General features: G+C 37.9%; 1 protein-coding gene and 1 non-coding gene across 7 annotated transcripts in view; one reads left to right on the plus strand and one right to left on the minus strand.

Annotated features, from left to right (window-relative positions):
* Nucleotides 1-13793, minus strand: part of KLHDC1 (kelch domain containing 1) — a 47809-nt gene that overhangs the window by 32256 nt on the left and 1760 nt on the right. For 3 of the 6 annotated variants that reach the window (XM_053594357.1, XM_053594356.1, XM_053594355.1), the window contains exon 2: nucleotides 11712-11810. The exons of 1 other annotated variant lie outside the window; for it this stretch is intronic. In XM_053594357.1, coding sequence (XP_053450332.1) covers nucleotides 11712-11810 — 99 coding nt within the window. Of the gene's footprint in view, nucleotides 1-7138; nucleotides 7322-10126; nucleotides 10460-11711; nucleotides 11811-13793 lie in introns of those variants that run through there. 2 more of the 6 variants (XM_053594359.1, XM_053594360.1) reach the window with 2 other exon arrangements.
* Nucleotides 10742-10845, plus strand: LOC128589530 (small nucleolar RNA U13). Its single transcript, XR_008381084.1, has one exon. It is a non-coding gene; the product is annotated as a small nucleolar RNA U13 (small nucleolar RNA).

A 13793-nucleotide genomic window follows, 5' to 3' on the forward strand; every position in this document is an offset into this window, starting at 1 on the left:
GCCTCCGTCTCCCAAGTGGATGGGATGGTGCCCACCACAATGCCTGGCTATTTTTTGTTGCAGTTGTCATTGTTGTTTTAGCGGGACCAGGCCAGGTTTGACTTTGCCAACCTTGGTGTATGCGGCTGGTGCAGTAACCACTGAGCTACGGGCGCAGAGCCAGGATGTGTTCATTGTTTCACCAATGCAGTCTAGTCTGCTCCTGAACCCATCATTCCACTTGCAAAGGTCATCCCATAAAGAGAATTAGTGAACTGATTTATCCAGGAATGCAGCCCAGAGAGAGCACATGTGCATACGTGTGTATGTGTATAAAAATAAGAAACAAATTTAAAAAATATATTTTTAAAGCAGTTCAGAGATAAGGAGAAAAAATGAGGGAAGAACTCAATCTAACCAGAGCGATGTCAGGACATAACGGGGAGAACAGGAAAGGTGCAGTATCTGGAGGGCTACGTTGAACAGTTTGATGAGAATATTTCAGATTGTATATGAAACCAGCACATTGTACCCCTTGATTGCACTAATGTACACAGCTATGATTTAACAATTAAAAAAAAAAAGATGCAGTATCTGAAGAGTCAAAGGATGAGAGTTTGGCAAAATTGTTGAAAGTCATTCATTCTGAGATCTGGAAAGTCCCAACAAGTTCCAAGCAGGATAAATAAATAGAAATGTCTACTATGTCCACCTAGACACATCATAATAAAACTGTAGAACACTAAAGAAAAAGAATATTCTTAAAAACAGCTGTCAACCTAGAACTCTAAATGCAGTGAAAATGTCTTTTAAGATCCAAGGTGAAATAAAGAAATTTTCAGACAAAAACTGAAACAGCTGGCCAATAATAGACCATCACTTATAGAAATTCAAATGGATGTACTACCTTACGCAAAAAAGTAAATAACACCAAATTAGAAATCTTAAAGGCAGCCAGGCCTGCAAACACTCAGGGAGGATGAGGTAGTAGGATCCTTGAGCTCAGGAGGTGCAGACTAGCCCGAGCAAGAGTGAGACCCCATCTCTACTAAAAATATCGGAAAGTTAGTTGGGTATCAATGGTGTGCCCAAGTAGTGTCCCAGCTCCTCGGGAACCTGACGCAGGAGGATCACTTGAGCCAGGAGTCTGAGGTTGCTGTGAGCTATAATCACGCCACTGCATTCTACCTGGGATGGCAGAGGCTCTATCCAAAGCAAACAAAAAAACAAACATAAAACTTTAAAGGCAACCGTATGATTGGTAAGATGCTGGAAAATGTGTGGATAAATTCAGATATAAAAGAAGTGATAAACTTTTTTGAGGCCAAATTTGAGGATAGGCAAGGAACAGAACAGTACTAAGGAAACAAGCAGCCACACTTTAAACTTTCTAAGGTACTTGAACTGTATGGGAAGAAGAAAAATTTTTAACTTTGAACTTTGTTAAGTATTGATGTTGAAAAAAATAGGTTAGGAACCACCCCTTTCCTCCTCCCATCATCCCTGGTGCTCTTTCTTTCCAACGTGGGCCTAGCAGAATGGCTCCTGCCAAGGAAGGTGGCGAGAAGAAGGGGCGGTCTGCCTTAGGAGGTGGTGACCGAGGACGCACCATCAACTCCACAAGCGCACCCAGGGAGTGCTTCAAGAAGAGGCCCCTTAGGCACTCAAAGAAATCCGGGAATTTGCCATCAAAGAGATGGGGCTCTAGATGTGGGCACTGACACCAGGCTCAACAAAGCTGTCTGGGGCAAAGGCGTAAGGAATGTCCCATACCTTACCTATGTGCAATTGTCCAGAAAACGTAATGAAGGTGAAGATTCACCAAACAAGCTCTCTACTTTGGTTACCTATGTACCTGTTACCACTTTGAAAAATCTACAGTCAACGTGGATGAGAACTAACTAGGGATTGTCAGACACATCAAATAAAGTTATAAAACCACAAGAAAAAAACTAGGTTAGGTATCAGATGACTAAAAATAGATCGTATAATTTCTACATAAACAAAGAGGAAAAAATGGAAAGAGAACAAAAACTCATCACATAACCCTCAAAACAAAATGAGAGGAGCAGAGACAAAGAGAAGTAAACATAAAACACAACTAATAGAAAAAGTATATTAAAATTATATTAGATGAAAATAGACAGCACTCATCAGATAAAATACAAATAATGTTGGACTGGATTAAAAACAAAATCTAGCTATACACCGTTTATAGGACACAGATATAAAGTATAAAGCTACACAGCTCCTGAAGGGTGGAAAAAAATGCCATGCAAAATAGTAATGAAAAGAAAGCTGGTGTAGCCAGCTATGTATTAATATTAGCAAAATTGATTTTTAAGGCAAATAACATTACTACAGGTAAAGAGGATGATCACAAAGTAATAAAGTGTTGGCCAAAAAGATAACAACCCTAAATTCACATAAACCCAAAAAGGTAGCCCCAAAGTATTGATACATATAAGCAAAAACTGAGAGGATCACAGGGAGAAACTACCAAGTCAACAGAGTGCGAGATTTTAATATCTGTTATCGTAACTGAGAGAACAGGTGATTAAATAATCATTAAGTACATAGGAGACTTGAACAATACGATTAGCAAGGCTGATAAAATGGACATATATAAAACACATCATACAATAATTAGAATATATTTTCTTCATAAGAACAAATGGTATGCTTATAAAAATTGACCCCTTGCTAGTCCTTAAAGGAAGCCTAAAGATACTTGGAAGGGCTGGTACCTTCCAACATTTCTGGAGTACAACACAATTAGGTTAGAAATTGACAACAGAGAGCTAACTGCAAGAACACCACTGCTTAGAAATTTAAAATATTTTTCTAAACAACTTATGGGCCAAATAAGAAATAATAATGGAAAGCATAAAATATTTAGAACTGTAAAATGATGAAATACTATTTATCAAAATTTGAGGATGCAGCTTACAGAGGTAGTTAGAAGAAAATATATAGTATTAAAAAATAAAAAAGTCTCAAAAAGAATGAGTTGGGCATATAACTTCAAGAGTTCAAGAAAAAAATAAACCTACAGAAATTAGGAGAAAATAAAAGGGAGCAGATATTAATAAAATAGAAAAACTACAACAGAGAAGAGCGAGTAAACCAAAAGTTGGTATCTTAGAGGGCTGATAACCTCTGGCAGGATCAAGGAAAGGGCAAAACAAGAAAACACCAAAAAGAAATTTTAGGAGTGAAAAAGGGGAAGACCTATAGTTACTACAAAAATTAAATAAGAGGACATTATGAACAACTTATGCTTATCCCAATACATTTGAAAACCTAAAAAAAGCAGATGGACTGGGAGGGGTGTCTCGTGGCAAAGAATTGTTATCAATCCCAACTCAAGAAAAAATGGAAAATCTGAACAATCTTCTGACTTTACATAGATTGAATCAGAGATTTAAAACCTTCTCCACAAAGTACTGGGCTCAGATTGCCTTCCAGATAAGTTCTACCAAACATTCAAAGAACAAATAATCCAACTTTACAAAGCTTATCTCAGAATATAAAAGAAGGAAAACTATCCAAACAACAATGACGGCTACAACCAAAAAATAGCCAGGAGTTGTGGCAGGCGCCTGTGGTCCCAGCTACTTGGGAGGTGGAGGCAGAAGACCCGCTTGAGCCCAGGAGTTGGAGATTGCTGTGAGCTGTGATGCCACAGCACTCTACCCAGGGCGACAGCTTGAGGTTCTGTCTCAAAAAAAAAAAAAAAAAAAAAGAAAAAGAAAAAAGAAGGAACACTATTCAATTCATGTATAAACATAGCTGCAAAAATCCTAAAAAGTAATTAGTAAAGGGAATCCAGCAATGTATAAAAAAGATACGCTCTGAAATTTTCTAAAACTCTCTAAAATTCAGGATTGCTATACCATCTATAAAAAAATCCAGATCCAGATCTACGGATCATCTGTGTTTCCATAAATAACAAGAACACACTCCCGAACACACTCCCTTCTACATCTGACTAGTATCCTACTGTGTGAATCTACTGCAGTGTCTTCAATCTACTCATCTGATGTTGGTCACCGAGGCTGATTCCGTAGGTTGGCTAACGTGACTAGTGTCGCAATAAATGTATGGGTGCAGAAATCCCTTTGACATAACTTCATTTTCTTTGGGTATCTACCCAGTACTGGGATTGCTGGATCATATGGTAGTTCTCTCAATATTTTTTAATTTTTTGAAGAACCTCCATATGGGTTTCCATAATGGCTGCACTAATTGACACCAATGGTGTATAAGAATTCCCTTTTCTCCACATTCTCACAAGTATTTGCTATTTTTTGTCTTTTTGATAATATCATTCTAATTGGGGTGAGGTGATATCTCACTATCGTTTTGATTTGCATTTTCCTGATGATTAGTGATATTGAACATTCGGCCATTCAAATCTTTAAGCAAACGTCAAACTTGGTGATTAAACGTTGAAACAATTTTTTGAGATTAGAAACAAGAAAAAAATAACTTCTATTTAACATCATATGTTGGGTCCACCAATATAGTGAAGAAAATTTAAAAAATAAAAGTTAGAATGGAGGAAACAAACTTATCACCATTTGTAGATTATGACTAACTACATAGAAAATAAAAAGAAAATCAACAGAAGAATTCTGAGAATTAACAAAAGTTGAGAAAGACTGCCAGATTACAAATAACTCAAAAGTCAACTGTATTTCAAAACGCCAGCAACAATCAGGAAATTAATTTTTGTAAAATTAAAATAAAAAATGCAAGAAGCTAAGAATAAACCTAATGAAAATATACATAATCCCCTTAAAAACAACTATCAAAATTTATTGAAAGACATCAAAAATTTCCGAATAAACTGAGAGATATATTATATAATTGGATTAGAAAACTCCATTACATAAAATGCCAATCTCCCCCAAATGATCTAAAAATTGAATATATTAACAATAAAATCCAAATAAGGGTCTTTGTGGAGTTTGACAATCTGATTCAAAAGTATATACAAATAGTATAGCACTGTGGAAAACATTTGGTGGTTTCTTGAAAAGATAAATGTAGAATAACCATAACTTAGCAAATCCACTCCTAGGTACGCAAAAGACTGAAAATCACAGGCACTCAGATACTTGCACAGCAATGTTCAAAGCAGCGTTATTCACAGTAGACAAATGGTGAAATCAACTTAGCATCAACAGTTGAAGGGACAAACAAAACATGGTGTGCCCATGCAATGCAATATTACTCAGCCAAAAAAAAAAAAAGAATGAAGTTCTGATACATACCATAACATGGGTGAACTCTGAAAACATCACACTAAGTAAAATAAGCCAGACACGAAAAGACAAATATGGTATGATTCAATTCATATGAAATATGTAGCAAAAGGCAAATTCAGACACAGAAAGTAGATCACAGGTAACCAGGGACTGAGGAGAGAGAGAACAGGAAGGTATTACATGGTGGGCACAGAGTTTCTGTTGGGAGTAATGAAAAATTTTAGAACTAGATAGTGATGATGGCTTTACAAAATTGTGAGTACAATTAATGCCACCAAACTGTATACTTAAATAAAGCTAAAATGGCAAATTTTACATTCATATAATTTGCTATAATAAAATAGTCAAAAAAAAAAAAAAAGTATGCAGGCTCGGCGCCCGTAGCACAGTGGTTATGACGCCAGCCACATGACACTGAGAGTAGTGGGTTCGAACCCGGCCCGGGCCTGCTAAACAACTGCAACAAAAAAATAGCCAGGCTTCATGGCAGGTGCCTGTAGTCCCAGCTACTTGGGAGGCTGAGGCAAGAGAATCTCTTAAGCCCAAGAGTTGGAGGTTGCTGTGAGCTGTGATGGTCTGACACTACCCAGGGCAACATAATGAGACTCTGCCTAAAAAAAAGAAAAAAATAGAATGTGTGGTTCTGTTGTAAGAATAAAGAACTGAACATAATAAAGAACCTAGAAACAGATCACACATCCATGGGAATTTGATCCATGACACTGCATTTGCAGGTTAGTAGGAAAAGGAGGGAATATATAACATAAGGACAAGTGGTTATCCACATGGAAAATATAATGAAACTGGATCCCCACCTTCAACCAACCAAAAAGTCCAGGCTAAGAAAAGATTTCAAACGTGGAAGGCAGAACTGAAAATGTTTAAAAGACAATAGTGGAGACCTTACGGCCTCCATATAGGAAAAGATGTCTTAAAAAGCACGAAACTGGCTTAGCACCATAGTTCAATGGTTAGGATGCTGTCCACATGCACCAAGGCTGGCAGGTTTGAACCCAGCCAGGGCCTGCTAAACAACAATGATAACAAAAACAAAAAAATAGCCAGGCATTGTGTTGGGCACCTGTAGTCCCAGCTGCTGGGAGACTGAGACAAGAGAATTGCTTAAGCCCAAGAGTTTGAGGTTGCTGTGAGCTGTGACACCACAGCATTCTACCGAGCATGACATAGTGAGACTCTTTCAAAATAAAATAAAATAAAATGCACAAAGCATTATCAAAATGATTGAATTGCATTAAAATTAATAACTTCTGTTCAATAGAAGAATTATCAAGTAATACAAAGACAAGCTACAAACTGGAAACACATATTCAATTCATGTAACTATGCATTTAAAGAACTTATATAAATCAGTAAAAAAGACCACAAATAACCCAACAGAAAATCAAGCAAAAGACATAAACCAATATTTTTATAGAAAATGAATAGTCCATAAAGTTATGAAAAGACACTCAACTTTATCAGTAATCAAATGAAAAAAAAACCACAGTAGAATACCACGCCACACCCACTGGACTGACAAAAAATTTAAGGACAGAAGGTACCAAATATTGTCAAGGATGTGAAGCAAGGTGGCAACTGGGGGGAGTCTTAGTTGATACAAATATTTTGGCAACAGTCTGACATTTCCAAGTAAATTTGGAGATGTGCATACCAAATGACCTAGCGTCTCATTCCTTGGTATACGTCCAAGGTACACACAAAATCTTGTGCATGTCCAATGGGAGACATGTCGCACATGTAAGAATGTCATGGCAGCATTGCTTATAACAGCAAAAAATCAGAGACATTCACACAGTCACCAATTGTGGAACGGATAAATAAATCACAGTAGATTCACGTAATAGAATGCTATACGGGATACACACCAAATGAGTGAATCCAGGGATGATTTTCAAAGTGTGTAACAACTGGCAGCGCAGGCACTGACCAGTCCTGACAGGCACCCCGTGGTAACAGGGACAGCAGCTTACTGTAAGCAATGTATGACTCTAAAAACTGAAAGAACTAAGTTATGATCATATGCTATGATTCCAAAATCAAAGAATGTATTATTTAGTAATACACGTAGGAAAAACCATTGAGAAGAGAGTGACTAGTATTTAAGACGGCTGCAGCCTGTGGGAGTGGGGGTGAAGGGAGAGATGTAGTCAATGCAAGATAAACAGGAAGCTTCTAAGGTACTGGTTAAAATTTATTTCTTTTCTTTTCTTTTTTTTTTTTTTGTAGAGGCAGAGTCTCACTTTATTGCCTTTGGTAGAGAGCCGTGGCGTCACACAGCTTACAGCAACCTCCAACTCCCGGGCTTAGGCTATTCTCTTGCCTCAGCCTCCCAAGTAGCTGGGACTACAGGCGTCCGCCACAACACCCGGCTATTTTTTTGTTGTAGTTTGGCTGAGGCTGGGCTTGAATCCACTACCCTCAGTATATGGGGCCGGCACCCTACCCACTGAGCCACAGGCACCGCCCTGTAATTTATTTCTTAAATCTGGAGGGTAAACAGGTGTTTACCTTTAAACAATACTTATTTCATATATTTTTTGTACATATATTTCAATTTACAAATTAAATAAAAATTTTAAAAATGAGTACTAAGTAGTTCACAGAGACAGCAGGGAGGCTAGAGAGCAGCCTCTGATTTATGTAAAGAGCAAGGTCTGAACCAGACCAACAGAACAAGTCTGAAGTAACTGCTGAGCACCGCTCTGCTTTGTAGGCCATGGACTTTCATCTTCCCAAACTCTACTGCAGGGTAATAATTTTCTATAGGTCCTGGCATTTTACATCTTTATTCCCAAGTCCAAATCTAGCACAGATTCATCTAACCAACCAAGTCCAAGCCATTTGCCCACAACCTCATGACAAGTGAGGCTGGAAAAGTTAGTTTCTGCCTTTCAAGTTCTTTTTAGTACCTACTATGAGCTCTAACCAGTTCTAGACACTGTGGATACAGAAGGGAACACACTACCCATCTTTATAGAACTTACATTTTGTGGGGATAGGTAGGAGGTGATCAGAAAATGAAAATAAATACCCTGACAAAACTCACTCAGTGGGGGAATACCATAAATAGAGAAAGGAGGTTCAGATTCTGGGCATCCAAAAAAAAATGATAAATGTCTTCTGTCATATTTAATAGATGGACTACGTTAGCAATGTAAAAATGGAAGTATCAGGTTAAAGAAAATATACACCCAAAGCTTTTATACACTTTGCTAAATTTCTCCTCAAAAACATTACACAAATTTGTATTCCCATTATTGGTCTATTAGTAATTCATTTTCCCATACTTTTCTCCAAAATTCCTTATAATCTTTTCAAATTGGAGAACAATCTTAGCAAATTGTTATTTTCAGCCGGGTCCTTCCTTCTGAAGGAGGGTCCCTCCTTCCCTTTTTTGAGGCAGGGTCTCGCTGCCACCCAGGCTGCAGTGCAGTGCAGCCCCAAACTCCTGGGCTCAAATGATCCTCCAGACTCAGCATCTCCAATAGCTGGGACTACAGGCGCCCGCCCCTACACCTGGCTAAGGATTTCTTTGATTTATACATTTGTGTTTCCTATTTTGTAAATTGTTTGTGCTTATCCTTAATTTTTCAGTGGGGATAACGATCTTTATTTTGTATAAGACTTTTTCTTGTCATATTATGTTGCAAATATTTTCCCTTTGTCATTTGCCTTCTCATTTTCTTTCTTTCTTTTCCTTCTTCTTCTTCTTTTTTTTTTTTTTTTTTGAGATAGTCTCAAGCTCTCGCCCTGGGTAGAGTGCCGTGGCATCACAGCTCACAGCCACCTCCAACTTGGGCTTAAGAGATCTTCTTGCCTCAGTTTTTCTATTTTTAGTATAAATGAGGTTTTGCTTTTGCTCAGGCTGGTCCCAAACTCCTGAACTCAAGCAATCCACCTGACTTGGCCCCCCAGAGTGCTGGGATTACCAGCATGAGCCACTGCAGCCGGCCTGCCTTCTCATTTTCTGATGTTCAAAAATGGTTTTAAAATTCAAATTTTGTTACTTGTTTGTACCCTTATATTAATCTGAAATAAAATAAATAAAAATAAAAATGGTTTTAATTTTTTAAAGGGTTTGATTTGCTAATCTTTTCCTTTGTTGTCTTCCCTCCTCAAGATTTTACAATAGTCATATATTTTTTCCCAGTGCTGAAAACTTAATTTTTCTGCAACTCTTCAATCTTATGTCTCCAATATTATTTTTTTATAGCTGTCCTCGGACAATTTATTGCATAAGTGATTGTTTTTCCAGATTTGAAATGTTCTTTTAAATACAAAATAGTCTTACAGGGTGGCACCTATGGCTCAAGGAGTAGGGCGCTGGCCTCACCTACCAGAGGTGGTGGGTTCAAACCCGGCCCCAGCCAAAAACTGCAAAAACAAAAACAAAATAGTCTTACACGCTTGGCTATTTATGTAATTTGTTTCCCATTCCTTGGTGCTATCTTTAATTACATCAGGACCACTGATTTAATTATTATAGTACCGTGAGATATGTCTTAATAGCTGATACCTTAAGCTTCCCTTCTTCATTCTTCTCATTTTCTAAATTGATTCTCCATCCCTTTAAACCCATATCCATAACAGAAATATGTAGTTAAGCATATTTATACAGATATCTTCCCTAAGAAAAAGTTCAGAGCATGCTGCATTAATAGCAGTTGTATTACTGAAATAAAATTGTTCCGGTGATTCAGGCCCCAAGAGAAAAGTATACCATCTGCAAACATGCCGAGACATGGAGTTTTGCCTCCAAATTTTGGGAACACTACTCACAACTTTTAACGTTCCCAGGAGCAGCATTAGCAAAAGAATATTCCGGCACTGATTAGAACATATATATCACTTACTTTTTTAGACATTACCATTCCTGCCTCTATTTTCAGATATAATGTCCTCTCGAATATGTTGAATGGAGCAATAAATAATTTAGACAGGTATCAGTGAGCTTTAGAATACGTGTTTGCCAATTTTAACACATACTGTGTGTGTCGAGGAGGAAAACTGTGGTTGGAATATATAATCTGAAATCATCTGCTGGTTATTCTTAACTACTTACTGACTGCTGGAACACTGCTGGATTCCAGGGCCTTTCACCCACTGACTGTTCACCTAACTAAAGCAATTGCTGGGAAGATACTTTTCCTCATGATATGCCAAGTCTTCCTTTTTGCCTCCTACTCTCCCTTTCCTTCCACATATACCTTAGACATTGTTTAAACTGCTGATAATTTGTGGAGTTTAAAAAAGTAGTAGCTTCAGGATCTAAATCTATGCTGCCTTTCCAAGGTGGCCATACACCATCTCTACTGGTTGGATTACTGTGTGGTAAGAAGAGAAGTATTTCAATTCAATTAAGTGCCACCTGAAGAACTGGAATTTTATCAATTGAGCAATTTGCAATATTAAAATGAGATGTTAAAATTCAGACATCTCATTAATGGGCCCAAAAGAAATCTACACAAATCCTTTTATAGTTCATAAGCATGATGATTGGGTTTTCACACTCATGTGTGAAATATGCCTTCCTCAAATCTTGTTACTATGCTGACACATTACCTGTCTAATGTAAGAGAAAAAAAATTTCTAAGAGCTCGGCGCCCATAGCTCAGTGGTTACGGCGCCAGGCACATACACCAAGGCTGGCGGGTTCGAACCCGGCCAGTGCCTGCTAAACAACATTGATAATACAACAAAAAAATAGCCAGGTATTGTGGCAGGTGCCTATAGTCCCAGCTACTTGGGAGGCTGAGGCAAGAGAATCGTTTAAGCCCAACATTTAAAGATGCTGTGAGCTATGACGCCATAGCACCCTACAAAGGGCAACATAGTGAGATTTTGCCTCATTTAAAAAAAAAAAAATCTATATAGATATAAAAGATTACTATTTTAAATTAATTTTTTACTTGACTTTTACAATATAAGAATCAATATAGCAGATAAAGTTTGACACTTCTACATCTTCAAGTAGCATTGAAGTAGCATTTGATTTGGAATCAAAAACATTCCAAATTATGGGCTCAGCACCTGTGGCTTAAGTGGTTAAGCCGCCAGCCACATACACCTGAGTTGGCGGGTTTGAATCCAGCCCGGGCCCGCCAAACACAATGACGGCTGCAACCAAAAAAATAGCCAGGTATTATAGCAGGCACCTGTAGTCCCAGCTACTTGGGAGGTGGAGGCAGGAGAATCCCTTGAGCCCAGGAGTTGGAGGTGTCACAGCACTCTACCCAGGATGACAGCTTGAGGCTCTGTCTCAACAACAAAAAAAAAATCCAAATTATTGGCTCAGTGCCTGTGGCTTAAGTGGTTAAGCCGCCAGCCACATACACTTGAGCTAGCGGGTTTGAATCCAGCCCAGGCCTGCTAAACAACAATGATGGCTGCAACAAAAAATAGCGGGGCATTGTGGTGGGCAACTGTAGTCCCACCTACTTGGGAGGCGGAGGCAGAAGAATTGCTTGAGCCCAGGAGTTGGAGGTTGCTGGGAGCTGTAATGCCACAGCTTTCTACCCAGGGCGACAGCTTGAGGCTCTGTCTCAAAAAAAAAAAAAAAAAAAAAAAAAAAAAAATCCAAATTATTTCTTATGCATACAACCATCTATAACCAGACTATTTTTTTCATCAAGAATAAATGTTGGAAATGTTAGAAAGCATAATCACCTAATTTATTATAGTTTATCATTAAAAAGTTACCTTTGGAAATCCCATATATGGTGGGTGCCAAAAAACGTATATACTGTATTAAAATGTTAATACTCAATATATACTGATATGAGAGATGAATACCAGTCATGTTGAGCACCTCTTGTAATTACAAAAATAAAATGGAACTTGAGTATTACAAATTTAATAGTTTTTTATTTTTTAAAATGTGTATATATATATTTTGGCACCTTCTGAATCTATGTTGGAATCTGTTGCCAGATCTGGAGATCAAATGGCCATTAACTTACTCTCATTGACTCATTTTCCTTATTTACAAGATGGGGATATTATCTACTCTCCAGGGTCATAGGAATACATAAGATTAGGGATGTGAGAATTCCTAGCATATGCTAAATATAGTAGGCACTCAAAGGTTCATTCTAATTTTTCCATACTGATACTGCACTAATAAATAAGACACATAAATAAAACAACAAAAAACAACTTAGACCTGAGAATTATTCAACACACAGTACAGGTATACCTCGTTTCATTGCACTTTGCTTTATTGTTTTTCACAGACATTATGTTTTTTATAAGTTGAAATTTGTGGCAACCCTGTCTATTGGCATCATTTTTCTAATAACATGCTTATTTTGTGTCTCTGTGTCACATTTTGGTATTTCTCAAAATATTTCAAACTTTTCCGTCATTACTATTATATCTGTTATGGTGATCTGTGATCAGTGATCCTTTGATGTAGTATTATAATTATTTTGGGGAACCATAAACTGTGCCCACAAAAGACAGTAAACTTAATCAGTCAATGTTGTGTTTTGCCTGCTCTGCTGACCAGCCGTCCCTCCGTGTCTTTCTCTTTCTCCCTGAGACACAAGAATAATTAAATTAGGACAATTAATGCCACTAAAACTGCCTTAGTATTTAAATGAAAGGAAAAGTTGCATGTCTCTCACCCTAAATCAAAAGCCAGAAATGATTAAGCTTAGGGAGGAAGGCACATCAAAAGCCAGGCCTCTTGTGCCAGTTAGCCACACCATGAACGCAAAGGAAAAGTTCTTGCAGGCAGTCCAAAGTACTGTTCTACTGAATGCGTGAATAATATGAAAGCAAAAGGGCCTTACTGCTGATATGGACAAAGTTTTAGTGGTCTAGATAGAAGACCAAACCAGCTGAATCATTCCTGTAAGCCAAGCCTAATCCAGAACAGGGCTCTAACCCTCTTTCATTCTATGAAGAGAGGTGAGGAAGCTACAGAAGAAAAGTTTGAAACTAGCAAATGTTGGTTCATGGAGTTTAAGGAAAGAAGCTGACTCCGTAACATGAAAGTGCAAGGTGAAGCAAGTGCTGATGTAGAAGCTGAGGCAAGTTATCCGAAGGTCTAGGTAAGTTTACTGAGGAAGGCAGCTATACTAAACAACTGATTTTTAATGTAGATGAAACACTTTTATGTTGGAAGAAGATGCCATCTAGGACTTTCATATCTAGAGAGGTCTTGATGCTTGTCTTCAAAGGACAGGCTGACTCTTCTTTGGCACTATTATAGCAAGTAACTTTAACTTGAAGCCAATGCTGTGTTGCAATTCTGAAAATCCTAGGGCCTGTATGTTACAGAGGGAACAACAAAGTCTGGATGACAACACATCTGTTTACAACATGGTTTATGAACAGTTTAAGACCACTGTTGAGACCTACTGCTCAGGCAAAGAGATTTCCTTTCAAAATATTACTCATTGAGAATGCACCTGGTCACTCAAGGGCTCTGATGGGATGTACCTGAAATTAGTTGTTTTCACACGTGCTAACACATCCATTCTGCAGCTCGTAGATCAAGAAGTACTTTTGATTTGG

This window comes from Nycticebus coucang, chromosome 6 (assembly GCF_027406575.1).
Source record: "Nycticebus coucang isolate mNycCou1 chromosome 6, mNycCou1.pri, whole genome shotgun sequence".
NCBI classification, from domain to species: domain Eukaryota; kingdom Metazoa; phylum Chordata; class Mammalia; order Primates; family Lorisidae; genus Nycticebus; species Nycticebus coucang.